Source organism: Dermacentor silvarum, chromosome 11 (genome assembly GCF_013339745.2).
Source record: "Dermacentor silvarum isolate Dsil-2018 chromosome 11, BIME_Dsil_1.4, whole genome shotgun sequence".
Lineage (NCBI taxonomy): Eukaryota > Metazoa > Arthropoda > Arachnida > Ixodida > Ixodidae > Dermacentor > Dermacentor silvarum.
Genome location: NC_051164.1, coordinates 96,513,063 through 96,540,909, shown reverse-complemented (window position 1 = coordinate 96,540,909; position 27,847 = coordinate 96,513,063). Strand labels below are relative to the sequence as shown.

General features: G+C 43.5%; 1 protein-coding gene across 2 annotated transcripts in view; it reads right to left on the bottom strand.

Moving 5' to 3' along the window:
- Positions 1-629: 629 nt before the first annotated feature.
- Positions 630-27,847, bottom strand: part of LOC119432500 (neprilysin-1-like) — a 46,092-nt gene continuing 18,874 nt past the window's right edge. The window contains exons 8-20 of one of the 2 annotated variants that reach the window (XM_049658847.1): positions 26,893-27,023; positions 23,937-24,162; positions 22,537-22,635; positions 19,860-19,937; positions 17,578-17,690; positions 13,224-13,282; positions 9,453-9,504; positions 7,313-7,380; positions 5,071-5,201; positions 4,112-4,177; positions 2,925-3,029; positions 2,731-2,807; positions 630-829 (exon numbers count right to left, since the gene is read on the bottom strand). In XM_049658847.1, coding sequence (XP_049514804.1) covers positions 730-829; positions 2,731-2,807; positions 2,925-3,029; positions 4,112-4,177; positions 5,071-5,201; positions 7,313-7,380; positions 9,453-9,504; positions 13,224-13,282; positions 17,578-17,690; positions 19,860-19,937; positions 22,537-22,635; positions 23,937-24,162; positions 26,893-27,023 — 1,305 coding nt within the window. In that variant the 3' untranslated portion in view covers positions 630-729. The remainder of the gene's footprint in view (positions 830-2,730; positions 2,808-2,924; positions 3,030-4,111; positions 4,178-5,070; positions 5,202-7,312; positions 7,381-9,452; positions 9,505-13,223; positions 13,283-17,577; positions 17,691-19,859; positions 19,938-22,536; positions 22,636-23,936; positions 24,163-26,892; positions 27,024-27,847) is intronic. The other variant, XM_037699668.2, reaches the window with a different exon arrangement.

Sequence of the window (27,847 nt, the reverse complement as noted above, 5' to 3'; positions counted from 1 at the left end):
ATGGGGACGAAATGCGAAAACAACCGTGTGCTTAGATTTAGGAGCACGTTAAAGAACACCAGGTGGGCAAAATTATTTCGGAGCCGCCCCCTGAGGCATGCCTCATAATCAAATCGTGGTTTTCGCACGTAGAACACCATGATTCAAAAGTTTCACCTAAAGTGAATAAGGTAATAATTAGTGGAAATTTGTAACCTTAATTGTTATTAGCACGAAACCTTTCATGTCCACCGCTTCCATGAAGCTTCGTCTGCAAAAACTACCATTAGATCTCGAAGGCGACTTATAAGGAATTATAAGGAATTATAAGGAATTATATAAGGAAATTATATAAGGAAATATAAGGAATTATAAGGAATAAGGAATTTCCAGCGACTTATAAGGCATTCCTTGACATAGAACAATCGATTCTTTGACATTAGGTGCACCATAACGCAAAGAAACCAGGATAAGAAAACACAGGAATACACAACATAGGATGGGTGCCACGTATAAGTTGAAAGTATGGCGTCATTCTTTGTTTTCTTTGTAATGGTTCTACATGCATTTTACATGCAGTTCTACATAAATGAAACCACACGGTGCTTGATGGGAGGCGAATTTGATTTATTGGCCCCTAAATATCAATCAGCTTTATTTCTGCTACCAGCTGTGAGAGGTTCCTTGACTTCCACGGTTCAGCCTGCCCCCCCCCCCCCCCCTTTTTTTTTTTTTTTTTTTCCTTTCGCCTCACCACAAAGTGCACCTTTCTTTCCGGTTCATTGTCGAGTTTGCTGGGCAGCCGAAAGTTTCGGAGAAGTCAGGCATATTCGACATCGGAAGGTTGACTCTGGAAGAAAACAAGGTACATTTGTAATTACGTCGTTCCACTGCTTTCGAAACCGCGCTGCGTTGAAAATGTTTGCAAGATATTGCTTGTATGGACCGCCTTGAATATCGCACAAGAAAGTGTTACGTGTGTGAAAGAGCATAACCAGGAGTAGCGGACTTAATTGTCGAACTTCGTCACTCCACGGTCATGCAGTGTTAGATACGGACCCTTTTCCTGGCGTCACTCAAGTTCCCTGACCACATCCCATCGCCGTCGCATTCCAATCCTGGTGCGCAGGAGCGCCTCGGCCGTGATATCGGTCTCGTCAAACCGGCTGAGTATCCCCACCTCGCGCGCCGCCCGTCGAGCTTGTGGCTCCTACCCCCCCCCCCCCCCCCCCCCTCCTCCGCCCCTTGCTTGACTCTTCCCGAGAGTGCAACGGGAGGCTGGCACGGTTCCAGATAGTTGACCCTGGTCCCGAGCAAAGCTGTTGTGCAGCTCTGGAAGGTTGTTCAAGACAACCCGTCCTCTCCAACTGAGCGCTTCCAGGCAAGGAGGCTATGCCGGAGGCAAGTCAACCATAGGAGAACAGAGCCCTTGGAGAGTCCCCATTGGCCGGACATGACGCCACTGGCACGGGCTCTACAATTTTAGGCAAATGACGACACGTGAGCGGACTCGACGATTGGCTGAAAATGACGTGACCCCGAGAGACCGAAGGGGTTAAAAGCCAGAGAAAGATCGAGGAGAGAGACGTTCTTCTTGCCGCGGACCGCAGCGATCGATTTGCTGCCGGGCATCGATGACTTTAGTACTGTTCTTTACTTTGTGTTAATAGTGTAAATAATGTAAATAAACCTTCAGTTCTCAAAGTCCTCCTCAATGTCCCCCAACTCCCGCAACCAGCTGCAAGATACAATAGCAGCGTTTGGCCAGCTTTATTATTTGAAATTTTCTCGATAACGCAAAAATGACGTGAACACCATTTACAGTCAATATCTGATAGCCGCGTGAATAATAATAATAATACACTGCACTCCGCAGTAGAGCCAGGGAACTCGCGCTCATTTTTAGAGTTTCATAAGCTCTGGTAGCGCGCTGTGCGGAGCTGTTTCAAGTTCGCAACCACCAGGGGCGCTGGTTGAAAGGTGGAAACGTCCACCTTCCGGAAGTGCTGTGATTTAAAGCGGACGGAATTATTACGTGGTCAGCGGTCGACATAAGCAATTAAGAGTCGTTTGAAGTATTGGTGAAAGCAAAGCAGGGAAGAGATTGATAAAATTGGAGTTGTGGATTGGAGTCCTTGCAGGCATGGATAACTGTACCATATCACGATAGAGGTTTTAATGAAGACAGGAAGCATCAAGAAGAGTTAGCCAATGTTATAAACTGCAATGGGAATTCATGCCAAAATTTCTGCTTCTGGGGTTCTACGATTTGTCCGCAGATTTTATATCTTGTCAGTCACTCACTTCCTACTTAGAGGGCATGAATGGCACAGTCTCACTTTAGATGAAGTCTCGTGTTTTGATGAAAGAAATACGGGCAAGTCGGAGGTGCCCCACGTTAACGTCGGCCCCCGTAACAGTGCTTGGGTTTTGTTCCTTATGTGTCACTTTATCAAGAGTCGTTACAACTCTCGCCCTAAGCCTTCCTGAGGGACAAAATAAACTTGGAGCGTAGTATAGACCCTCGTTAACAACTTCCTTTGCCCGCAGATGACATATGCGCGCAGTTTAATACGCACAGTAGTATAAAAATAGCATTGAAGTAATTGGGGGTTTGTTCTGTTTTGTTGGTGCGAGCTGTAGCTGCTATCATGAGGAAATTGCGGACTGAGAAATGAGAAATGGGAACTCGTTCATCCAAATTCAATACTTTTACTCGTTGATTCTTATACTATTTCGTTCAATACTTACCTGTATTGACTCGGGCTGTGTGGATCGTATTGAATCAGCAACTTGAGGTACTCTGGACGGCTGACGCTGCACCATGCCTGTGGGAAAAAGGGGCATCACTATCAGTGTCATGCTCCTAAGCAAGAGGGGGCGATTATAGTTACTTCGCTAAGTGATCATTTACTTGTCAACATATTGTTGGTGGAGGTATGTACCATTGCGTTTGCGACGAAGAACAACTTCTTTCCTGAGAACTCTTCCAGGCCTTTCAAACGAGTGCCGTCGCTTTGACATTCCTCTTCCAGAAACTTCTTATACGCCTGCAAAAGGCAGGAAATTCTTTCATTGAAAGATGAACAGCGTAGGGTGGCGAAGGATACTTTGGAGCCGCCGCTGGCTTGCTGTTTAGGAAAATTACTACATGCCAAGAAATAAATTTAAAATCTGTGCTTAAACAGCGATATGATTGTGGGGAGCACTGTAGTGATGGGCTCCTGTTTAATTTTGACCACCTAGGATTCTCAACGCACGATACATTAGCGTTCTTGGCCGGTCCCTGCGGTGTGTGGCGCCAATGCTTGGATTGAAACCATGACCCTGAGTTCACCAGCGTGACGCTAAGCCATTGGGCTATTGCGCCGGGTATGCGCCAACCAGGGTTCCTGTTGCGTGAAAAGTTCATAAACCGGTCGTAATTTATTAGATACCGTGAGGCAATGTGTTCGATCCGGTGCTACATAAATCATATAACGACGGACAGGAGGAATAGTGCTAACCGGGTCCTGGCTTCGTGAAAGTGTTTCTCTTACAGCTTTCTTGTCAAGAGAACCTTCAACAATGTACTTTTGCTCATGTGGATAAACTATTCGATTTGATCAATGAAAATGCAGTCATGATATTCCAATTTTCATGTAGTTTCATTACAAACCTCGATTTGTAAATCCATGAGGCAGCTCGCGTGCACGTCATCGGAGACACGAACTCTAACGAAGACTGATACGGTTAGCAGCTGAGCATTTACAAAACTCAATTCCTTCTGCTAGGGCTACAGTAGATGGGAATCGTCGTCAGGTAGAGTAGCAGGAATGCTATTGCTTTATCAAATACAAATGACTGGTTTAAATGCCTACCGATGAAACCCTTATCAGTCGCGAAGTGCGGCTGCACTTAGGGCCATTCCAAACGTCAGTATGCAAGGTGTGAGACCGGGCTAGTGGGTAATCCATATTGATACGACCAGCGCAAAAAAAAATACACAAAATACCAAAATAGGCGACAAGGACAAGCGCTGTATGCAGTATTCAATATGCAATACTATGATCGAATTATGTTCATCGAATTCTCAGTAATGACCCAGGATTTGTTTATATATGGAATCGTCAGGCGTATAGGTACGGCTCACCTCGAATACCAAACGGAGGCCACCGTTGTCGGCAATGTTCTCGCCCAAAGTGTTTTTGGCATTGAGCTGCATTGAAGAAAGGCAGCAATCAGTTCGTAGTTCGGCTGCATTGAGGAGACGTTGCACGAGAGAGAACACGCGAAAAAGCTGTCTGTAGGGACAAAAAAATAATAATAAACGTGCGGGAAATACGCACGCGAATTCAACGACATCCCGCGTATACAAAACGTGGGGAGTGTTGCGCCCCTGTTTTTGGGTGTGTTCTGTGATCTATTCGGTACCACTCTTATGTTTTCTTTTGCTGCTGAGCAAGAAAAATAACGAATTAATACGCTGATGAAAGGCCTCTATGCACGGTCTTTGCTGCTCACTCAAGCTTTATAACTCATGAGAAAACCAGCATGCCATTTCTGCAATAAAATAAAATTGAGGTTGAGCAAGCGCAACACGAAATGATTGTTCGGACAATGCGAACCGCTTTTTAGTACCACTCCATGGACAAAGCACATTTCCCACCCATACCCAATGCATCCATACCCAATATACCAAATATGATCATATATTGTAATATTAGATACGTGGTATATGCGGTCGCAGACTTCTACCATAAGGGACGAAATTCAGCCTGTTTGTGTTAAGCAGGCAAGAAACAGCGCCGTTAACGGGGTATGCTCCATCGATTAAGGTGTGCCGTCTTAATTTAGGATAGAGAACCTGCGCGCACCATGTTTGTCTTGTGCGTACGTTGTTATTTTAAGTGTACCTTAAGATCATGCGCTCCCGAAATAAAATTGGTAACCTTTTTCTCAGATCGACAAAAAAATGACAACGCCACGAATAACCCAGATGTATCCAAGATATTCTTTTTCACTTACGTTGGGTTCATTGCCACCGAAAGTGATATGTGTCGTGGCTCTGAAGCGTGTTTAACAATCAAGTACAAAGTAGGAGCGTCTCACCGTCATGTTTGCTTTTTTGTCAGTGATATTTCCGTACTGGTACTCGAAACATTTCGCTCTGCTCTTGAACTCGGCGCTAGTACGATTTGACCACCACTCTTTCAAAGCGCCGTCCGCATCGAATTGACTTCCTGTCAAAGCACAGCCGGAAAAAAAAGACGAACGTCACAGAATTTATTGCCAAACATGTGTTATTTCTATTCTGGTAATTGTTGTCAAAGTTCTATTGTCACGCAACTTGCGCTCTCCATATTACGTCACTCGAAAGTTTCGAACGTCTTAGGCATTTCATGGAAAGCTTGGCCAGCAATTCCTGATGGATTAGTGCCAGTATGTTTCCGGCTGGTTCTAACATTTATGTGGTCACCTTGAGAGCGTTAGGGAATTATCGTGACGTGGTCAGGCGGAAAGCGCTGTCGTTCGATTCGATGACCGATGACCAGGCTTGTTGTGTCGCCATCACCAAGTAGGAACTTGGTTTAGAGGGAGAAATATCGCCGAATACAGTGTTTTGAGTTTATAATTCATAATCTCTTGCCTGAATGCGCACCGTCACATTTACAGCAGTATCTAAGAAGCATAATGTGGTATACTTTCAAGATAACCCTATGCATACTTTCATTTACAAAAGACGTGTCCTCTCTTGACTTTGAACTGGTCTTGCCCGTCTGCTGAGTCATTGGTACTGGTGGTTGCGTACGCTGTATTACCCTTGAACTACAGTATTTAGGGAATATCACAAGAAGCTTCTTATATGATTAATAAAAATCGGGCCCCTCAGTTCCCTTTCGTCTCAGTATAACTCAGACACTACTTTCATCGCTAAATTAAACCGAATATATTGTCACGAGCAATGGCAAAGACAAAGACGTTGTAGTGGGGCTGGGTGATCAGAGGCTCTCTTGTCGGACTGAAACCTGCTGGAACCTGTGCGCTCTGTGCAGTCTTGACTAGACAAGCGCTAGCTGTTTACTGTTAATTAAATACTCCCCGTAACGTCTTTTTGGTGGAGGTGCGGGGTATCGATCCTCGTACCTCTCGTCCAATATAAACCAAATCTGGGTTGGTTTCCGGTCTTGTAGTGCTTTGCGCACTGGCAAGTATCTGTTATTCGCACTGTTCTAGAGTAGACTTTATACTATGCACGAATGCAAATGCGACGCTCAAGCTGCGTGAGGATAATTTAAAAATGCTTTGGTCGCAGTAATTTTGGCAAACGTACATTGCGGGAAAGCTAGCTTGATACATACACGACTAGCTGTGTCGGTTCGTCCTTTCGTTATGACTTCATCGTGTCATCGCCTTTATGTTATTGTGGTCAGGCCACATTATCATCCTCGACTTCACCAGGTTTACCAGGTTTTACTTCAACCCTGTGTCGAAGTAAAACAAAAAAAAAAATTATTCCGAGTGATGGTGGGGGTGAGTCAGCTGATGTGAAATGCCCTAGTAGCTCAGTGGCTATGGCGTTCTGCTGCTAAGCACAAGGTCGCGGGTTCAATTCGCCACCGTGACGGCTGCATTTCGACGCGGGCGAAATTCAAAAACGCTCGTCGAATTTATATTGGGTTTCATGTTAAGAAATCCCAGGTGGACTAAATTAATCACAAGCCTTCTAAAACGGTATCTGTCATAGGCCTAGAGTTGCTTTGTGAGGTTCAAAATGAATGAATGAATGAATGACTGAATGAATGAATGAATGAATCAGTCAATGAATCAATCAATCAATCATGTCTCTGTGGTAGTGGGCAGTTCAGGTCAGAACGGTGCCATCTCGCCAACTTCGTACAATTCTAATGAACCACAGCACCATTGCGCAGCTGTACAGTTTGGAAATTTCGGCGGGGTATTGTGATCGACGCAACAGTGCATGAACTTCGAGGCCTGCAGCAGGCAACAATGTTGCGAATGAAGATGATGTGGTGTTTATTGCGATGTGGTGCTTATCGCACTGAAGTTGTTCTTGAGATGAATGAGGTTTGTATTGTGAGAACCTTCTGCTGTTCTTGTGTGAAACTGCAGGTCTTGAGGAATTTTTCAATGCTTTTGATTCTCTGTAAAATGTTCGTTCACAAAATTTCATTCATTCATGCTAATTGCGCAGAGCAACATATTCCACCAAGTTTTATTCTATACAAGTGCCTTAGTTTAAGTAGGCACTGCGTTTATTTGATCCCTTTACAAGAGTTCTTAGTGCACCCGAAGCCACCTAAGAATCAAGGTTGTCTTTTGATGTGCTCACCTGTATCGTCGAATCCGTGCGTCATTTCATGCCCAACAACCATGCCGATAGCTCCGAAGTTAAGGGAACTGCCGGTATGAATGAATGAGTTATACAAGAAATACTACTACTAATAAATTTTATATTTTAGTCGCTATAATAAATTGTCTGAACAAAAAAGAACAGGAATGGTGCCAGACATGCTGACGCACTTTCTTCAGGCGGTATGCGTTATTAAAACAGCAAAACGTACGCCATACTCATCCCCTACATTTTGCGAAATATGTAACAGTATGCTAGTAAAACGCTGACATAATTATTTGATCAACGGACACACGTTTTCAGGTTGTCACGATTAAATAATATGATGATTTCTGTGTATGCAATCATATAGGGCCTTATGAGCTGCCAAAGAACTACGAGCAAGCTACATCAGCGAATTCTACATGAAAAAGATGCATTGTTTGTCAGACTGCGACGAGATGCTAAGGAATTGCAAGAAAAGCCTGCGTCTTTATTGAGCTATTTACGAACATGTAGAAACAAGGGAGATTAGCATTAAAGATCAGCTATACGCATGACTCATATGAACACCCAAAAACGATTTGATGAGTGTATTGTAGAAAATTACCTACGATTCCGGATAATCATCCCACACATGGCACTTTCCGACTTCTTAATTAACGCTCACGCCAGCCTAATTTGCGAGATTTTGTTTCAGTATTGCCATTTCGTAGACATTTACAGTATCTTAGTGAAAAATCAAAACTCGAATATAATTCCTGAACGCACGGTAATTATTCGACGTTAATTTGGTGAGTTGTGTGAATTTGACACGAAAAACTGAAAAATAAAACCAACACCTAAATGCCTGTTGCTCTTACGCCAGCACATCTGTATGCTTCCTAAGATGTGGAGAGTTCATGGAATAAATGCGAAGTGCGCCTACCTAAACTAATCAAATGGAATAGTTACCTACGGAGTTGAAGAAGAAACTAAAAGGTGCAGTTGACTGACAATATTTTGCCTTTAATGGTTTATCTGATCACTTTGGTAGCAAAAAAAAATCAATTTACTGATAGAAGACAGGTAGCTCTCAAGGCACATTCACTTGTAACGAACATTGAAGCCAGTGCCAGTTTTCAGAAAAGTGCCGCCAAAGTAAGGCAGAATCTTTTGTTGCTCCACTTACTTTTTTTTTAAGTGACACACCTTCACAAGTAGTGCGGAACAAACTCAAATAGAACATCCATGTATTCCGTCATGAACTTAGGAAATTCATACATTCGAAAGGGTGACACTCTAAACATTCCTTCTGAGTGAATGTGATGGGTGCCCGTCACCTAGTTCGTACACGCTCTGGGACAAAGATGGTGCACGATTGAACTGACCAAACTGAAGACTATAAAATGATAGCTCACGCCCAATACATTTCATAAGTCGCTGTTACAGTGTCTGCATAAAACGGGCCGCCAGGCTTACATATAATTTCATTGTCCCATTTTTGACGCGGGAACTCAGGCGAAAACAAGAATGCAATATTTTGAAAGTTCACCAGCTTTTCGTAAATTTCAGTATGTATCCTAATGTCATTTGTTCGGAAGCTTTGTTATTTATTCAGCTATACATTTGGACTTTTCGTGCAAGCAACGTCGACCTTATTGAGTGATCTAGCTTCAGAAATATATTGTGGCGTCTGCAGCAGTTAGTTTTTATAAATTATTCTAGAATTTTGTTTTCTCTTAGGAAACTGGTGCCACTCTAGACGGTGCAGTTAGCTCCGTTGAATAATGCAACCATGCCCGCTTTAGAGAAATGGGAAAGTGAGAAGTAGCGAGGGTTTGGTGTAGAGTATAATTTTATGTAAGAGTTCTTTCGAAAGCTGTCCATTTGGCGCTTGAGACGGCAAGCAATTTCTTAGTTAATTGAGCTTGACTTGAAACAGTGCTCAAAATAGTCACAAACGGGTGCTTCTTTCAAGCTGTACCTACACGTATCCGGAATCACTGGGGCCCTATAAAAGGGGGCAAATTGCTAGAAAAAAAAATTCGGCCTTTGTCGGCAAAAGAATTACTTCGCATATTATAACAAACTGGCTTTTAATCGTGGTCACTGCTACCAAACTGTTTGGGCTTATGTCGAATGGCCCTTAACAGCTTACCGTGGAAGTCCATGTTCATAAAAGACGCCTTGAAGGATTGCCGAAGGGTACACTGTAGAAAGAACGGCGACATATTGGTTTCAAAAAGATAAACATTTCTCCTTAGCCGCCAACGTTTTAAGGTAAAAGAGGGCGATGGGTGGCGTACAATGCACAGGACGTAGAACAAGATGGGACCTCTGCAGAAAACCGGACCCCACACTAATCGCCACGATTCTCCCTCTCTCCAATAGTACGGCTCGCAACATATTATGGCAGCATCGGGCTTATGGGTTTTAGCTAACAAGGTTATGTTAAGGGAGAAACAATCCTTTTGTGGTTTCCCCCTAGACCCGTCATGTTCAGTTCATTTAGCAAAGCCATAGCTACCTCCTTTACTCTGATTAGAGCAACATCAGCTGTTTTAAAATTAATTACTGCATTCCCTACATAAAGTTCCCCTTCAAGGCAAAAAATGTTTCAAGAAAAAAATAATTTGACGTTGAAAACAGGTGTAATGCCGCTACTTGGATATCCACACGCGCGCCTATACTAACTCAAGACTAAAGGAACCCAGACAGAATGCATATCTGTATCCGGTCTGTTTCACCACCCTGTGTGTTCTTGCGCTATGTTTGCATCCAAGCCAACTCCTTTGCAGATATAATGGCAGTATGGTACAGGTATATACTACGATGGGTTGGTTCAAAATTTATCAACAGAATGCAAGTGTTATGTAGGTGCTTAAACTTAATTTGTCAATGAAAGTCGCTCGTTTCGAACTGAAGGCAAATTAGCAGCGAAGGGGAAACCGGCAGGAGAGCTAGTAGCTGCCACATTGAAAAGTCCGAAACTGTTCATGAAGCTCCGGACTGCTGATTTATTTATTTATGTATTTCAGTACCCTCAGGTACCAAGAGTGGGTGGGTGCATTGTGTTACTAAAATCGCAGTAATGTACGCATTTATACAAAAATATTAAACATTGTAGCTTATTCTAATAGGCGGTCAGCAACAAAGTCCCTGAATAATACGGTAAGTAACATTACTTACGCGTAAAATACCAAACTTATGAACAAATAGAAGCGCAGGGGCCGTTCTACTTCGGCAGCTGCTGCGTATGGCGCGACTGGGCGTGGCCACTCGGGCCCGATCTTGAAAGCGATCTGCGATGAGTACAGAGTCTAGGTGCACCACTGGCTGATAGTTCGCGATGAAACGAGAGACAGCACGAAGGTCAATCGCTCACTGCTGCTGCGGCTCTTTCTCACGCCAGCGTTTTGAGAGTGAGTGAGTGAATGAATGAATTGAGGGGTTTTGCGGGCCAAAACTACGATTTACTTGTGAGGCACGACGCAGTGGGGGACTCCGGATTAATTTTTACCACCAGGGGGATCTTAACGTGCCTCCAACGCGCGGGACACGGGCATTTTTGCATTCGCCCCCATCGAAATGCGGCCACCGCGGTCGGTATTTGATCCCGCGACCTCATGCTTAGTAGCGCAATACCACAGACCCTAAGCAACCGCGATGGGTTTGACAGCGAGTGTTCGCCAAGAGGAATAAAGTCACGTGTTGCGTTACTGAGACGGCAGCGTGGAGGCAAGTACAGCTAGCACATCCAGTGGCTTTCGGAGTCAGTGCGCGGAACGCATTTGATCGCTGCCGCAGGTGTATCTTTAGGTGGATATGGCGGGAGCTCTAGACATGTATGGAAGAGTCGACATGGCCGCCGCTCCGGATTCTGTATAGTCGTAGTCACGCCAACTATGTCTAGATGGTGGCGTACGTGGTATCATGCCGATGGGCGCAGGCGCCAAAATAAATACGCGTGGTGTTTTCCCAGCCGATGTTCCGTATGCATAACCACTCACACCACAGCAATAAGCTCGTGGTTGACTGCAGCCGATCAGCATGTATTGCAGAAGAATTAAGAGTTGGTCGAGGTAATAACGATTCATTTTTATACGACAGAGTGCACAAACGACAAATGACAAAAGCCTAGTTAACTAACGCTGAACTCGCAATGCAGTTTATTTCGGAGAAAGGATGGTACATACATAGACCACCTGACTAAAATGAGCATGTGCAGAACGATGATTCATCTTCCACGAAAGCTGAAAACAGCAACGAATACCATACGTAAACAGGTCACGTAACCTTAGGGAAGCGAATTCTTTTTCAGTGAGCGCAACAGAAGGCTCACTAACGCAAATATCTGCGCACTTTCTCATTTGGAAATACTCAGTTATTTCACGTCTTTATTCCAGTGGGAAAGCTGAACTGAAGAGTGAGAAAAATACCTAACCATTGTGAAAGCTGTCATTAAGTGCGAATGATTATCTTTATAAAGCGACAGGAGATGCTCTATTAGGCGAGCATTGAGTCACCGACCCGTTTGACGTATGAAAATTTTGCCTCAAGTTAACGGCAACAGCTTTGAATCTAACGAACTTTGAATTTTTTTTCAAAGCACTAACACACTTTCTTTCTGTCAATATTCTGATAGCCACATCATGTCAAAGTTGTTTCAGCTTGTTAGGAATATGTGCTCCATCCATTTAAACGGACAGGGCCGATTGTGCAGTCCAGCTTGGCAAAGTGTATAGTTTAGAAAGTAGGCGCGGGCAGAGTTGTGAGACGTGAGCGATTGGCTTCCTCTGAATCGCCGCACGAAGGACAGGAAGGGGTTGTGTCTAACAGTTTTCATCGTCGTTGTTCAGCCAGGAACCCTGCGCGAGTTTCGGTGAGCTGTGCGCTCGGCTTTTACGCTCTGTAGTATTGCGGCCGCATTTCGATGGGGACGAAATGCAGAAACGCCCGTGTCCCGTTCGTTGGGGGCACGTTAAAGATCCCCAGGTGGTCCAAATTAATCCGGAGGCCCCCACTACGGCGTGCCTCATAAACAAATCGTGGTTTTGGCACGTAAAACCTCAGAATTCAATTCAATTCAGTAGTATGGCTCAGTGCCAGGTTCTAGTTTGCTTGGTATGGTATGATACAGTTCTTGCGTGAGGTCTTTCGATGCCGTATTTCTGTGGTTGCCCAAGTTATTTAATTGGCTGATACTGCCCAATTATGTTGCTTTTTTTTGGAGCTTAAGGTTGTGGCAGAATCTCATTTCAAATGATGCAAGTTGCTGCATTCAGAATTGATATGGCCATAAGTGGTAGCTGTAGGTATATTCATCGGCTGATATTGCTTTGGTCATAATATTCAGAGATGCCCATGTATTGATTTTTACCTCGTCTTCAGAATTTCAAACAGGGACGAGACTGTCGCCCGTTACGGGCCGTTGGCTGTAAAAAAGCTTCCTGCAAGCCGCCAACGTCCTAGTTCGTTGTGCCAATGGTTCAAGCATGTCATCAAATTGGCTGTGTGTGCGAGCATGCCGCTTAAAGTGCTAGTCTTTTCCGTAGTGTGTGGCCCACCGAATATTGGGTGTACAAGCGTCGGGATAGGAGCCAAATTCGGCTTTTAAGACGATCTGATTTTTGTACTAGCGAGTACGCTTACACAATATATATATATATAATTTTTGTGGTGGGAGAAAGCATCAGAAGTTGGCGCGGCCAGCTCTACTGCAACCGTAGACCTCTATGGCCAACCTAAACCACCAATGAAGGTTACTGCCGCGTTCATAGAGTGGTTAGATTTCTAGGTGTTGAAAATAAAGATAGGCGTACCTTTTTTTCTATAAAGGATTCTGCTTAAGGTTTATAGCCGGTATGACATAGTTTGCGTTTCGTGTTTCTAAGGTAGTTGGCGAGAAAGCGAAAAAATGTAAACGCACCCATTTCGTTGGAACTTGGGCTGTAGAAAGCGTTCACAACTGCAGGACCAACAATCCACCTAAATGAAAAGAGGCAGTACAAGAGATGCACTGAATTTCTAAAAATTCGTCTTTCCGTGCATTAAGTACATTAACGTGGGTATATTTTAGGCGCAGTGGACTGCCGCACACAAAAAAGCAGCGCAACATTTTGTGGCCTAACGCTTGCCATTGTAATACCTGAGTGTACTTATGCAGAAGCCAAATGTGGCAGAACTGCCCGCCAAGTGCGACACATTCAGTCGTTTACTAATTCTCGGTGTTTCAATTGCTCTGATTGGCTCAAGACGTGTCTCACGCACAGGCATTATATTTTCTAGCTATATTTACTGAACCTGCTAAAGAAAGTTCTTGAAATTTGCAGCGATCATCCCTACCCGTCCTATGATGTTGCACTGCTAAGCACGAGGTCGCGGGATTGAATCCCTGCCGCGGCGGCCGCATTTCGATAGAGGCGACATGAAAAAACGCTCGTCTCCCGGGAATGGGGGTCACGTTAAAGATCCCCTGGTGATCAAAATTAATCCGGAGTGCCCCACTACGGCATGCCTTATAAACAAATCGCGTCTTTGACACGTAAAACCCCAGAATTCATTTAGAACGATCGTCTGATTTCCACCGATGAATGAAAGCCTTTTCCAGTGACCTACAATCAGCCTGTCTTGCGTGAATTGACTTCACACTATGCTTTGAGATTTCTTAATCTCATTCCACCCCTCTAGACTTTCTAGAGTCCTCGACTACATTTTACTTTTCATTGAACACATTGTGTTACTCTAATATTCTCCCAGTTGACAGCTCTCCGTATCAGATGACACGTCCAGCTCCGCCTGTTATTTTTACCTCCATTCAATGCACGACCTCGACTTCATGATAACTTATTGGCGCCCTCATTGAAATTGGGCTGTGAGGATGTTACCTTGCCTGCTTCCGTTTATCAGATATGGTATACACGCTTTTCATCCAAGCATTTTGTTTATGCCTACCTTTTATGTCCACCTAGTATAGTTACCTACCCCTGTAATTGATCCGGTCCTATCAATTTATGCCGTGCTTCTTGCCCCACTAATAATCTAAACGTATCTTGCTTATCTCTACTGCTGATAGGACAATACATCCACCCTTCTTTGAATAACAGCGATTATGGAAAGTAGACGTGTCCTACGGGTCTCACTGGGTATTCGCATTCCATTAGGATGTATTGAGTTGTCGCCGGATTTTTGCTGCAGCGAGCACATGCGTCATCTTGGTGCGAAAATTTGCTCCGGTGTGTTTTAGTCCTTAGGCAACCAGATCAAGCCTCTGAGGCAGTGCCTTTGTTATATAGTACAGATTTTTCCTTACTTCTTCCTTGCCATTCTTCTACCGTGTTCATTTTTGTTTCCCTTCCTCACTTTCAATTACCCCGCACTCGGTTGCCAGCTTGTTTGGTCTCGTCCTCCATCCTTTGTCCCCGCTTTTGAGGTATAGATAATTTTGTACTTTAGCCGCCCATTTATTTTTGTCGATGTTCCTGAGCCTTTCTCCAAAAATAATTTTGTTCTCGGCTTCTCTAACTTCAAAAGAGGCCCAGGCCATGTCACCCTGCACGGCCTCATCAGTGGTTTTATCATGCGCCCGCAAAGCCAACCGGCTGACCGATCTTTGGTTAACTTCCAACCCCGACATGATATCTAATTTTAAGCACGAGATTGCACCTGCGAACGTAAGCGCCGGCGCCATTACTCTTTTCCAGATTCCGCGCACCGGACCTCGTATTTGCTGTAGCTCCAAATTGCTGAAATGTTTCATTGGTGCTGCATTCCGCTTCTCTTTCATTTTAACTTTATCTTGCTGGGCGCTTGTGTAGGTCTTTCCTTCATGTATACGCCGAGGTATTTATATTGCTTGACTATGGGTTCGACTTGCTAAAGAATTGACACCACGTAATTACTTGTTTGTTCATTAAAAATCATAATTGCCGATTTCTTTGTGCTAAACTTAAGGCGTAACTAGATATTCGCAAGTGCCTGTAAATCTCTTGCATTGTCCGCTAGTAGTATTACGTCATCCGCACACATAATTTCGGGGACCTTCTGTTGCACCGTCTGTCCATTAGGCATGTAGGATAAATCAAACCCTAATTAACTGTTTTACAGTCCTATTTCCATGCCCTTAACATAAAGTGTCAACAACAATGGAAACAGAAGAAATCCTTGCTACAGTCCTTGATGAATATTCTCCACTTCCTTACATTTTCGGCCCTATAAAACTGTTTCCCATACAACTGCGATGTGTTTCAACTATTGAAACACAGATACTTTTGTAGGTCTCACAGAATAGCCTTACCATAGTGCAGTGTCTTGTTCGGTCGAGAGGGAGCCCAGCGAATAGGACTGCACAACCATACATTTCTCTATGACATATATTAAGAAGCTCAGGATGTAACCGAAAGTTTTCGTAAAATTCCTTAATGTGTACATATACTAGGTGGTTTTCAAAATTCGCGTCAGCCAGTAGTGTAATTTTACTGTAATAAGTAGATTGCACGACAAGGGGGACGTTAATTGCGTGAGAAATTTTAACAATGCTTAACACATTCTCAATCAGATTTTAAATAATTTCTCCAGGGAACACGTTAGAAATTATGAACCGTAGCCGGTGAGTTCACAACATCCGTGCCCTTGGGATGACGTTTTAGACTAGAGTACACAGCCATCGCAAACTGCGCGAGCCAGGAGTTGTGGTTCGAAAAGCCAGGTGCAAAGAAAACCGACACAAGGCGATCAAAAAGGACAGCACAAGCGAAGACTGGCAACTTAAAGGTTGCTCTATGACGAATACAAAGCCAGATGCATTTGTTGGCGATCTTTACTTCCGCCACAGTGCGACCTTTCAGTTGACCGTCGACGTTTGCATTGCTCGTTTCATTTCTATTGTGTCATGTTTTCTACGTCTACCATTTTAAGCATTAAAACTAGTACCGATTTTGATATAGGCACTACCAAAATTCCGGCGAAATGCACTGCCCTATTTGGACTTTAAACTCTAAACGCCTCGTAAAGTAGCACAAGACAAAGTTCCATCGCATAGTTTGGGCATGCAAATCTCCATGATATTGCCTACCGCAGAATTTTTGTTAAGTGAAAATGCCTCGCGAAAACAAAGGCCCCACTTCTAAAATTTCAGTATGTGATCAAAATAGATCAGGTAAAATTATAATTAGCTTTATTTTGCTAAGCACTAGTTCATTTCAATGTCTCGTGCAACTAATGTCCGCCCCTACGAGTAAACCAGCTCAAAGGAGTATGACGTTGTGTACCACAGGCGATCTTTAAAGATTATGTTAGGACTAAAAGATAGTATTCATTATCGCGCACGGTGCATGCTTATTCGACTGATCGCCAAGGGCGGTCCGAGAGGTACACTACCTGACCTGATTGAGATTTAGGTGCGGTAGAACTTTCACAATATTTTCGTTCATCTTTGTAATATTAGTGTTACTTGGTCACTTGGGTGTTACTGATGAGTGGAATCCACCATGCAAATGTGCCCAAAATAAAGAAATGCTACTTGGCATCCTTGCTTTCACGATGGCGGCTGCACTGATACGCCTACTCTACGGGACCCCATATTGTCAAACAAGTCTGACTAGAAGCACTTCCTCAACTACAGCGAAAAAATTTTCACTGCGCCACCTCTTGGCGGAAGAAGACACTTGGCTTCAAAAATGCACCGGCATAATTTCTGTACGACGACGAGATGCTTCGCACGTTAAGGCCGGTGAATTTGTTTAGTCGCCGTAAGCGACTAGGTACTAATGTTTGCTCAAGAGTCGTCACTCAAGAATCGTTGAAGCGCAGTGACCACTTGAGTCGACCGGTAGTGCTTTCATCCACTTTCTTGTATAGAGCTGCAGAGAGTGGTGGGACATTCTAGAAAATGGAGAGGAGTCTTTAGACAAGCGATTTCCCCTTATTCCACTTCTTTCCTAATTTTCTTTTTTCCTAATAGTCAGGCGGAAGTCCTATTCGCTCGATAAACTGACTCATTCATTCATTCATTCATTCATTCATTCATTCATTCATTCATTCATTCATTCATTCATTCATTCATTCATTCATTCATTCATTCACTCATACATTCACTCATTCATTCACTCATTCATTCGGGGCAGTAATTACCATGTCGAGAACGAACACATCAATATGTGTGCATCAAGGAGTCTTCTCGAAATCCGGCTTGATATTGTGACCGAGTTTTCTTAGGTGACATATTACAATGAAATTCCGCATGCGCAGGAATAGGAAAGAAAAAGTATCAGTTGATTTCTTACTCGGAATCTTTGTCGTATGGCATTCGCAGCTTCAACAAACTATCTTTCCCGCTGTTCACAGATACCAGGTACACTGCTTCCAAAAAGGAAGTATTAAGTGGCAGTTGCGGTACCTGCAGTAGTAAAAGATGTAACTCTATTTTCATGAACAGGCAAAGTAGTAGTAATAAGAACTGTTACTCACGCCTTGTGGCAACAATCTGGCTGTAAAAGGCTTGGACGACGTTTTAAGCATCACTTTATCTCTATGACATGAAGCCCCACAATGTTTGCATCTGGCGAATTTTTATGGGAGCCTCACGTTCTGAACACTTTTAGCTTGTCCGCATACGTATTAGCGTTTACACTAATTAATATCAGCACCAGCACTGTGGGACCAATTTTCAGCGTTATGTTCAACCAGGGTGCATGAAGTTGCTATATTGCAGGCTCCGTGAAACTTAGCAGGTTGCCTAAATATGCCAGAAACAAAGTAATTGTGCTTTTACAGTGAGTATGTTCATTTCCATTTGATAAGGAACAGCCGGAAACATAAAGTTGTACAGATACCGTACACTGTAACAATAAATGTGCGAAGCACTTAGCAGGCTTTTCTGCATCGTTCCGTGTTTCGCTAAGCGTTACCGCATGGACCAACGTGATTGTGTACAGTAGACGATTGTGTATCGTCGTACGCCAGACAACAGCCTCAAGACGACAGTGTGGACGAAAGTAGGATGTCGATAGCCTGACGAGTGATTTGCTGTATTTATGTGAGGAAACGTTGCAATCTATGCCTATCCCGAAGGCGCTATAAACAGAAGTGTAGCCGTAATAGATGAAGTTTAGCGCTAGGAGCGAATGCTGATAGCCCGATGGCTTCTAGCAGCACAAGAGGCAAGTCCAATGTATGTTGCTGGAATATATGGTGAAAGCTGGGCCACCTTGGCTTTATACATTGGATAACGCTGGCCCTACAGTCGATCTACATTGTAACTACATGCACTGCTGCTTGTGACGTGATGTAATGCGGTCTAGCAGGTATAACGAAGGTGAAGTAGAATGCGTGTCGGGAAAGCCGGAGTTGTCGACTAGTACTTCCTGTAAAAAAATTCCGCTAGTACTTTGAGGCATCACTGGAAACTAACACCCACCCACACAAAGAACCATGGTCTGCGAAAATGGACTTTAGATATGTGTTGCAACGGTGTATGACAGCTTGTAATGCTTCGCTAAGGCTTCGCGCTAAGCCATTATCCGCTCTATATGGGATCAGCGTTAATCAACGGGTGATATTTGTCGCAGAAGGTCTAGGAGAGCTGAAGCCGTTCATTGTCCTTCCCACTAACGTCGTAGCTACTGCACACAATCACATTTTGAAAGCAATTGTATACTTTATAACCTACATATTCAAGAATACTCCATCATGTAAAATGATCTATGGAAACTATAGTGTCCCTCGAAATAATCATATAGGGTTGCTGGTATGGAGCCTGTAGGGTATATGGCTGTGTTTATTGTGAAAATTTTCCGGTCCAATACGAGTATTTGAGAAAACAACGACCGTCGTATATGTAGAATCAAATAACAAATAACAAAACTAGAATGCGAAGTAGTATATAGAATGGTAATTTGAAAGCGCATAAAAACACGGACGCGAGTAGAAACGAAGACGAAGACAAGCGCTGATGACAGACCAACAAGCCCACATCGCCACTCTCGTTAATATATAAATATTACTTTCGGACCGTTAGATCCAATTTACATCATGTGATACTTATAATGACGTTCAAAATTAAACGTTAATTCTCACCAAGGAGCAATAAACGTTAGACCTCTTCGTCAAATGACTAAAGGATATTGAAGCTAAGTTAACTGTGATCTGCGTTTCTTAAAGAACTGGTACGCTGCGTAACAAGCGCAGCTCTCGAGTAGCATATTCATTCGCAACAGCGATTAATTGGAAAATTATTTCTGCCTGTAAACTGCAATAAGTGTTCTCTCTCGTATTTGTACACCAATGAATATTTGACATTGAATAGTTATTTCTCTAGCCGAGTGAATGGGATAGCAAATGCTGCTTAATTCGTACTCAAAATTTTGAATATTCGCACACCCCTAGTTAGTTTGAATGTTTGTGACATCCCTGCTATAGTTCTCGGAGTTACCTACTCGTCAGCCTGAGAACTTGCTTAAAGCACTATCGCTATGACAAGGTAATGAACATTCAACTCTTTCGGACCACCTGATGCAAGTGAAACTTGATTGACTTTCGTTTTTGAAGTTCAGAATTGCGCACTTACAAATCGGTAAAGTTCTTCAAGATACGTCATGTTGTTTAGCCAGTCGGGATATCCAATTTTCGCTCCCATTTTTGTGAGCTGAAAAAAAAAAGATTGAAGGCAAAAAGAGTGTTTAGCTAAACAGGAAAAGCCCCATGGGCACTGAAACCCCAAAACCCCGTAGCCAAATACTGTACCCGAAAAGACAGACGCTTACAGTAAGAATTCTGCACTACATGACAAAAGCATGATAGGGGGAGCCAAATTGTTATATTGCCAACTGGGTCAAACAGAACAAATGACGCAAATTTATCATTTCAAGACATACATAAAAAATATACTTAGTGTATGCTCTCGTAAGGACAACAAGAGGTCTCCTTTAGATGTTGAACTAGCTCTAGCCCATATGGATACTATTAGTGTTTTACTTCAACAAAGACAAGAAAATATTTCGTTACAGTAAACTGCTGACGATAACCGACACTGTGAAGACTTCTGAAAGGCGTAATTTAAACACACACGCAGACTCAGAGAGAGAGAGAGACAGAGAGAGAGAGACAGAGAGAGAGAGAGACAGAGAGAGAGAGACAGAGAGAGAGAGAGACAGAGAGAGAGAGAGACAGAGAGAGAGAGAGACAGAGAGAGAGAGACAGAGAGAGAGAGACAGAGAGAGAGAGACAGAGAGAGAGAGAGACAGAGAGAGAGACAGAGAGAGAGAGACAGAGAGAGAGAGACAGAGAGAGAGACATAGAGAGAGAGAGACATAGAGAGAGAGAGACATAGAGAGAGAGAGGAGCAGAGAGAGATGAACATAGACGCAGGGAAACTGAGAAACTCAGACGCAGAGAAACTGAGAGAAGACTTCTGAAAGGCGTAATTTAAACACACACGCAGACACAGAGAGAGAGACAGACAGACAGAGAGACAGAGAACTCAGACGCAGAGAAATATAGGCACAGAGAAATATTGGCACAACCTGCCGCGGTGGTTCAGTCAGCTAGAGGCGTTGCGCTGCTGAGCACGAGATTGTGGGCTCAAATCCGTGCCGCGGCGGCCGCATTTCTACGGAGGCGAAATGCAAGAACGCCCGTGTGCTTGCGTTGCAGTGCACGTTAAAGATCCCCAGGTGGTCAAAATTAATCCGGAGCCCTCCACTACGGCGTGCCTCATAATCAGAATTGGTTTTGCCACGTAAAACCCCACAAAAAAGAAATATAGGCACGGAGAAATATAGGGACGGGGAAACGTATAGGCACCGACAAAGAAAACAGGAAACTCGCTGGAAACCTGATATATACGAAATACAATGCACTTTGAGTTTATCAGCTCATTGCCAGTCCCACGTTTGTCGTGATGATTTCCGAACTGCTCCTCTCCTCCGTCCAAAGAGCGCATATCTGACAATCGCCTGAAAGCTGGCACTCCTAGGTTTACCTTTACGCGCAATGAGCACCACCTTTAAGATACATGAGAAACGCACATGTAGTATTGTTGGGTGTCATGACTGAATACGCATATTGCATTGAGAAACCGTACTCAAAGAGATGTGAAATACGTATTCATAAAACAATCTGTCAAATTTAACAAAATGCACTCTTAGTTATAAATAGAATAAACATCGAAATTAGGTGGTGAGCTGGATCCGGGTTCTGCCGACGCCGTTTAATTATACAGGGTGTTTCAGCGAACACTTTCAAAATTTATTTAAGGTTGCCTGTGGCAGATAGCCCAATTCTAGTTAATTAGCTGTTCTACTCGAAGAGGCGGACATTACTTGCACGAAAAATGAAAATGCATAATCGACCAATCAACAAAAATTCACTTATAAGTTTTTAACTAATTACCTGATGGTCCATATTGAAATTAGCAAATTGTAGCCGTGGAGTACGCAAGGCGGATCAACTTGGAATTCTCAGGATGACACCAGTTTCGAGATCATAATTCCCGAACTTTGCGGAGAAATGCATTGGCGTTCCAGTTAATTTTGGGCTTCAATGCATAAAGCGACGTTTTGTTAGGAAACTAACTGGAACGCCAATGCATTTCTCCGCAAAGTTCGGGAATTAATATCTCCAAACTGGTGGCATCCCGAGAATTCATTCCAAGTGGATCCGCCTTGCGAACTCCACGGCTACAATTTGTAAATTGCAATAAACCCTGAGGTAATTAGTTAAAAACTTAATTAGTAATTTTTTGTTACTTATTCGATTATGCATTTCAATTTCTTGTGCAAGTAATGTCCGCCTCTTCGAGTAGACCAGCTCATGAACTAGAATTGTGCTATCTGCCACAGGCAACCTTTAGGAATTTTTGAAAATATTCGCTCAAACACCCTGTATTATACCATATTTATATCTTAATTAAAACTTAATTCGACAATACGGGGAGGTCAGCAAAAAAGCACATTTCAATTTTATTTAAAACGAATAACTTCTTAGGTTTCGCGTGCCAAAACCGCGCTCTGACTATAAAGCACGCCGTAGTTCGGGACTCCGGGTTAATTTTTACCACCTGGAGTTCTTTAACGTGCACCCAACGAAAGGTGCATGGGCGTTTTTCTCTTTCGCCTCCATCAAAATGTGGCCGTCATGACCGGGATTCCATCCCGTGACCTCGTGCTTAGCAGCGCTATGCCAAAGTCACTAAGCAACCATGGCGGGTTTCATTTTATTTAAAGAGAAAAAAGACGGCACTGCACCTTTTCCTCTGCAGCGTTTCTTGTAGTATTATCCATCCACTCAATAGTTTGCAGCGTTTTATTAAACACCGACATGAGCCTTTTGGCAAGGTCTTCGACCTGAAAGAAAAAGTTTCCTGCATAAATGATGTTATGCTATGCCGCAATTGCAATGGGGGGGTTCTTGATGCCATTTCTAACTAATTGAAGATAAGAGGACTACCACGCTACCACTGTCGAACGTGACAGAGAACGCAGTTTCTCCAAATGCCTGTTGAGGTTTCTTTCTTCTACAATGTGTCAAATTGGAAGATGACATGTTGTAGCTTACTGCTTGAAAAGAAAAAAGAAGATGCACCTCTTATGGCATATTCGGGTGGTCGTGTTAGAGCGCTCTGGTAGCTCTACAAAGGTCAAGTAAAACAATTACTAAGCGTTACCGTTTACATAAGGGTTCCTCTGATAGCGAAGCAGGATCATCACTTCCATACCCGGTTATTATCGTGATACAGCTTTAAAGTTATTTTTCGCCACTTTTGTAGCACGGCCCGAGCGCTCTGAAACGACCACTCGAATATGCCGTTAGAGAATAAATCTGAAAATTTCTAGGTAATGAGTGCAAGGATACTTTTATACTAACAAAATAATTTTTACTTTTAAATATGAGCAATATTCGAACTAAAAACTAACTAAAATTGTGCCTGTATCATTGCGGCGAAGAACTCACATTTCTTGTGGTTAAAAAGAGTTAAATACTTTGAGATATATTGCCGGTGGTCCCAAATTTGCAACAGGAAAGCAGCGCGGATCGACAGTGGCGTTTGAATAAGTGATTAAGCGGCAAAATTTGTTTTAAATCAAAACTTCAAATCCTTTGCTATAACTTTCCTTGATGACTACCATGAAACAATTTTTTCTCGAGCTTCAGCATGCACAAGCTTGAATGTGCTTACCCTATTGAACAGAAATATCCGTATTAGCTCACGATTTCCGGATAGTCGCAGAAACCGACCGAAGTATAGTAGTTTAGATGTACCCGCAACATATTACAGTAACATGACTAGGATAAAACGGTTTTCAGGTACCGACAGTACATTGTGATAGGCCGCCAAAGGGTTGAAATGTAACAGGCGAACAGGATGGTGGTAGAGAGAGGCGACAAACGTTTGGCGCATTGTCCTGTATCACCACGCTGTAGAAACCACTTGTAACAATTTGTATCGCCGTGGGGTATAAGAGTGAAAACTCTTTGTATGCACAGCAGTGGAAACTTCCGTGTGGATTTTAATCGGGTGAGTTTTGTTTGCACTAACCATATTGGCGGATGTGGGCGCCCGCTCGAAAGTGTAGTTGAACTTGTCATTATGATTTATTTAAAACACGAAAATGCAAAGGGCTGGAATAATTGCGCTGGACGTTACCTCTCTCTTAGCTTCTTCGCTAAACTTGTGCTGCACGTACAGCTTGCCGATAATCTCTGGCATCGCAGCCTTCACGGAACCGATGCACAGTTCCCACCTTGGCTTTCGAACGCTAACTCCCGACTGGACTTTCACTAGCTCGAAGGTAGCATTCCTAAAAGATTCTGACGCTGCGGCCGCCCACCTGAGCATAACTTTCAGCCCAGCATAGTTGTACAACATGTCCCTGCAAAAAAGAAAAAAAGTGGAGCGTTATGTATTTTGTCAATACGTATGAAACATTTCAGTGGCTCTTATTCATTGACGGGAAGTGTCGAAAACACTGCACATATCTAGCGTAGGAAAATACTTTAGCTGCAATAATTGTGAATTCCGATCATCTCAGCAACAAGGTCTCGTTAACTACGGAAGTTCGTACGGGTGGTGACTTCGCGTCAGTATTAGATTCACTTAGAAATCTAGTCAACCACTCTCTTACACAACGTCACCGGCCCTTTTCAATATATCGTCGGATCACCACCATCATCATTCTGTATTTATGTCCACTGCTGAACAAAGGACTCTCCCTGCGATCTCCAATTACCCCTGTCTTGTGCTAGCTGATTCCAACTTGCACCTGCAAATTTTTTAGCTTAATCTCGCGGGATAATATGCCAGTAATGTTCATGATTATAACATTACTTTATTATTGCAATGATAAACACACGGGCACCCAAGTCGTGTTAACGCCACCACCACCACCAGGTTTGATATGCTATGCCTGCCGAGCCCGCTCTGCCCGTGCGGCCGAGCGCATACGCTGCCGGCGCCCCATGTGTTGATCAGGAGATTTGTTGGAGTGTGTTAGAACGAAGTGCGAGCAGTCGAGGACGAGCGGAGAAGGTGAGCGACTTGATGTATGCTCCCCTTCCGCAGGCCTAGTGTTGGAGATCACGTGGTCTGCAGTGTTTGGGAGGTGCGGCACAGTTTAAACGGGGAAGCGAGCGGCCGCGTTGAATGATGCCGTATTTTTGAAGCAATAACTTTAAGATACTGAGTGCAGTTTCCACCATCATAAGAGACTTTCTTCATGAATTGTCAACAAATCAAGGCATCGGAGGCAGCGTATGCTTTTCCGGAGTTCCTAATTCAGTCATAATGTTGTGTATTATGGCCGCTGTTTACAATATTTTATGTGAACAGTAATTATGTGCGAATATTTTTGGTGTGTGACCACTTCTATTGTTGTTCGCAAATTTTGTGTACGCGAATGTCCCTGTGCTTTTGTCACGATCGTTCTTTTTATGCGCATTATGAGCAGAACTATCGGGTCAGCGAAGAGGACTGGCAGGCGCCACACACCGGTACCAAGCACTCCCTAAATACTTCAAAAAACCCTTGGGAGCGCCTAAGGCAATTCTTATGATGTGTAAATGCGAGAGCAATACTTGTCGCTGAGTTTAGTGTTGCGGCAAGATGTTGCTGAGTTTAGTGCTGCTGCGTTACGTCTCCGAGAGTAATGTTTCTTTTTATGAGTTCGCAACAACGCAAGACGACAAAATGGCCATATTGCGTTCTCTCAGCTCAATTTTATTTGCGGAGTTTTGATTAGTGTTTCGCGCAAATTGCGTTGAGCGTTCTTTCTCGACACCACTTTTCAGCACGATGACAGTACTTTTCCGAGCGATGACAGTATTTTTCCGAGCGGCACCATGGTGTTGACAGTACATTTCTTGATCGGGTTGGTAGGCGAACGCCACCTCATACTCTGGGGGGTATGTCGTGGTCGTCATCCGACGGGTACCTGAAACACGTTGCACCTTATTCGTCATCGACGTCCATGAGCGGCGGCGACGGTGTCTGCGGATTCAAGTTGATCGATAGCAGCATCACCTTGTAAACGGAGTATTACGTCGATGCGTACTTCGTGCACTGTGCAGGGCATGTTCTCGAACGCCAAGTCGATTCCGGTGCCTCGCGATGTCGTGAACGTCGGCAAAAAACTGGTGCCTCCGGCCACGCTTTGCTGCTTCGCCTGATGGTGTAGATGCAAGCGATTCAACTTCGGACGATGAAGATTCCATATCGCCGACAGTGGCTCCACTCCTATCATGCGCCATCTAGTGAATCGGCCGCCAGGCAGATCCCAATCACGTGCGCAGCCTCGAGGATATTGATCACGCTCACCTGATGCAGCGGTGGCGCAATGCAACGGTGGCGCACTGCTACGGTTCCGCAATCGTTAGTGCGCTCGGATGCGGAACGGTAGCAGTGGTGGAGGGGCAGAGAATGAAACCCTCAACGTGGGCATTTCATTTTTTTTGTTAGAAGAAGATGAGGTAATTTGTGTGCTGTTTTTCTGCCACGGTTTTCTGACGACGGCGGGGTCGCACAATGAGCCATGTAATGCTCTCGCTTTAAAAATGCATTTGAAGGCCTCTTTTGTGCCACCCTCGGCAAGTGATAGCCTTAAGTTGTATGCTCCAAGATACAGATGCATTACCTCAGCTGGAAGCGACACACTAACATTTGCGACGCATGAACTACGTTTGTATGAAACGCGAAATTGACAAACTATGAAATTATAGTACCTGGTGCTCAGATATCTGGGATTGGATTTAGTGTTCGTTGTCTTCCATGCAGGTTATTGCTGTAAATGGTTGTTAAAGCCCAAACAGCATTCTATATCATCAACCAGAATATTTTGTTCACTTCAATTTCTGCTATAAAGAACGCATTCTTATGTAAAAACGGTGCTCGAGTAAAAAAAAAATATAGCAATATAGTCGGAACGGTTTGTAGTAGTATACGTTGGACTTTGTGGAGTTAAGCTTTCATGTTACTGAAAGAAAACGCAGTGAATTTCAGTGGTTATTAAAATTATTCCGCGAATAGCGTTAATTGTGCTAGTAAAAGTTCAACGAGACTGCATTTTAACGTGACAAACGAAAAACCCGTGAGGGTTATCTTTACTTACGGGTCGGCACATTCCAGGAAGTTATTTAATTTTGTATAATAATCCAGTGCATAGAGTTCAATAGTCTCGTTGTCAGCTAGCGTTATGTTTACCTCATTGAAGACTTTCTTGAGCAAAACGCGTATGGGTATCTGAAAGCAAAACAGAACAGCGTTGCCACAACTTTGAATGCCTGAAGGGTCGTGTTGTGTGGCTACGATGATCGCATATGCGATGTGCGATTTTTTTTTATCTGCCGTCTTGTATTCTTATGAAGCATCGTTATTTTCCGGCGCGCTAAGTTCATACTTCTTCTACATATAGAGAAGGCGTATATCGACTACAACTTGCATAAACGTAAATCTAATCGAACACATAATCCACATGGTTATTTAAAAAAAACCACTACAAGTCCTTTATGTTACAACTTTGACGACTTGAAGGCGAAAGCCCGAGCGCCACTAACTCAATGACATGACGAGCACTTTCTTGCTAAGTCATCTTCACTCCGAACCCATATTTGCAAGGTCAATTTTGCAAGTAATCTTTATTTTACCAAACGCGGACAGTCACTCAGCACCTCTTTTTGCTGAGTCAACATCACTCTTAACCCATATTGCGCAGTCATTTTTGCAAGTCATCCTTTATTCACTAAACTAGGACCGTGACTCTGCACTTTTTTGCTGAGTCATCATCACTGTGAACCACAATTTAGGAATTTTCGCAAGTCATCGTGTTTTTTTGCAAGTCACCCTTCCTTTCATTCACCAAACTTGAACCGTGACTCAGCACGTTTTGCTGAGTCACTCTCACTTACACCCTCAAATCTCACGCATATTTCTTTGCAAGTCACTCCGAAACTCCTTATACCCTTGATTCACTCTTAATTCACACCTTATTCACTCTTTGTTCACCCTATCACTGCTTGGTTCACCTTCATTCGCTCTTAATTCACTCTAATGTACTCAATTAGCTC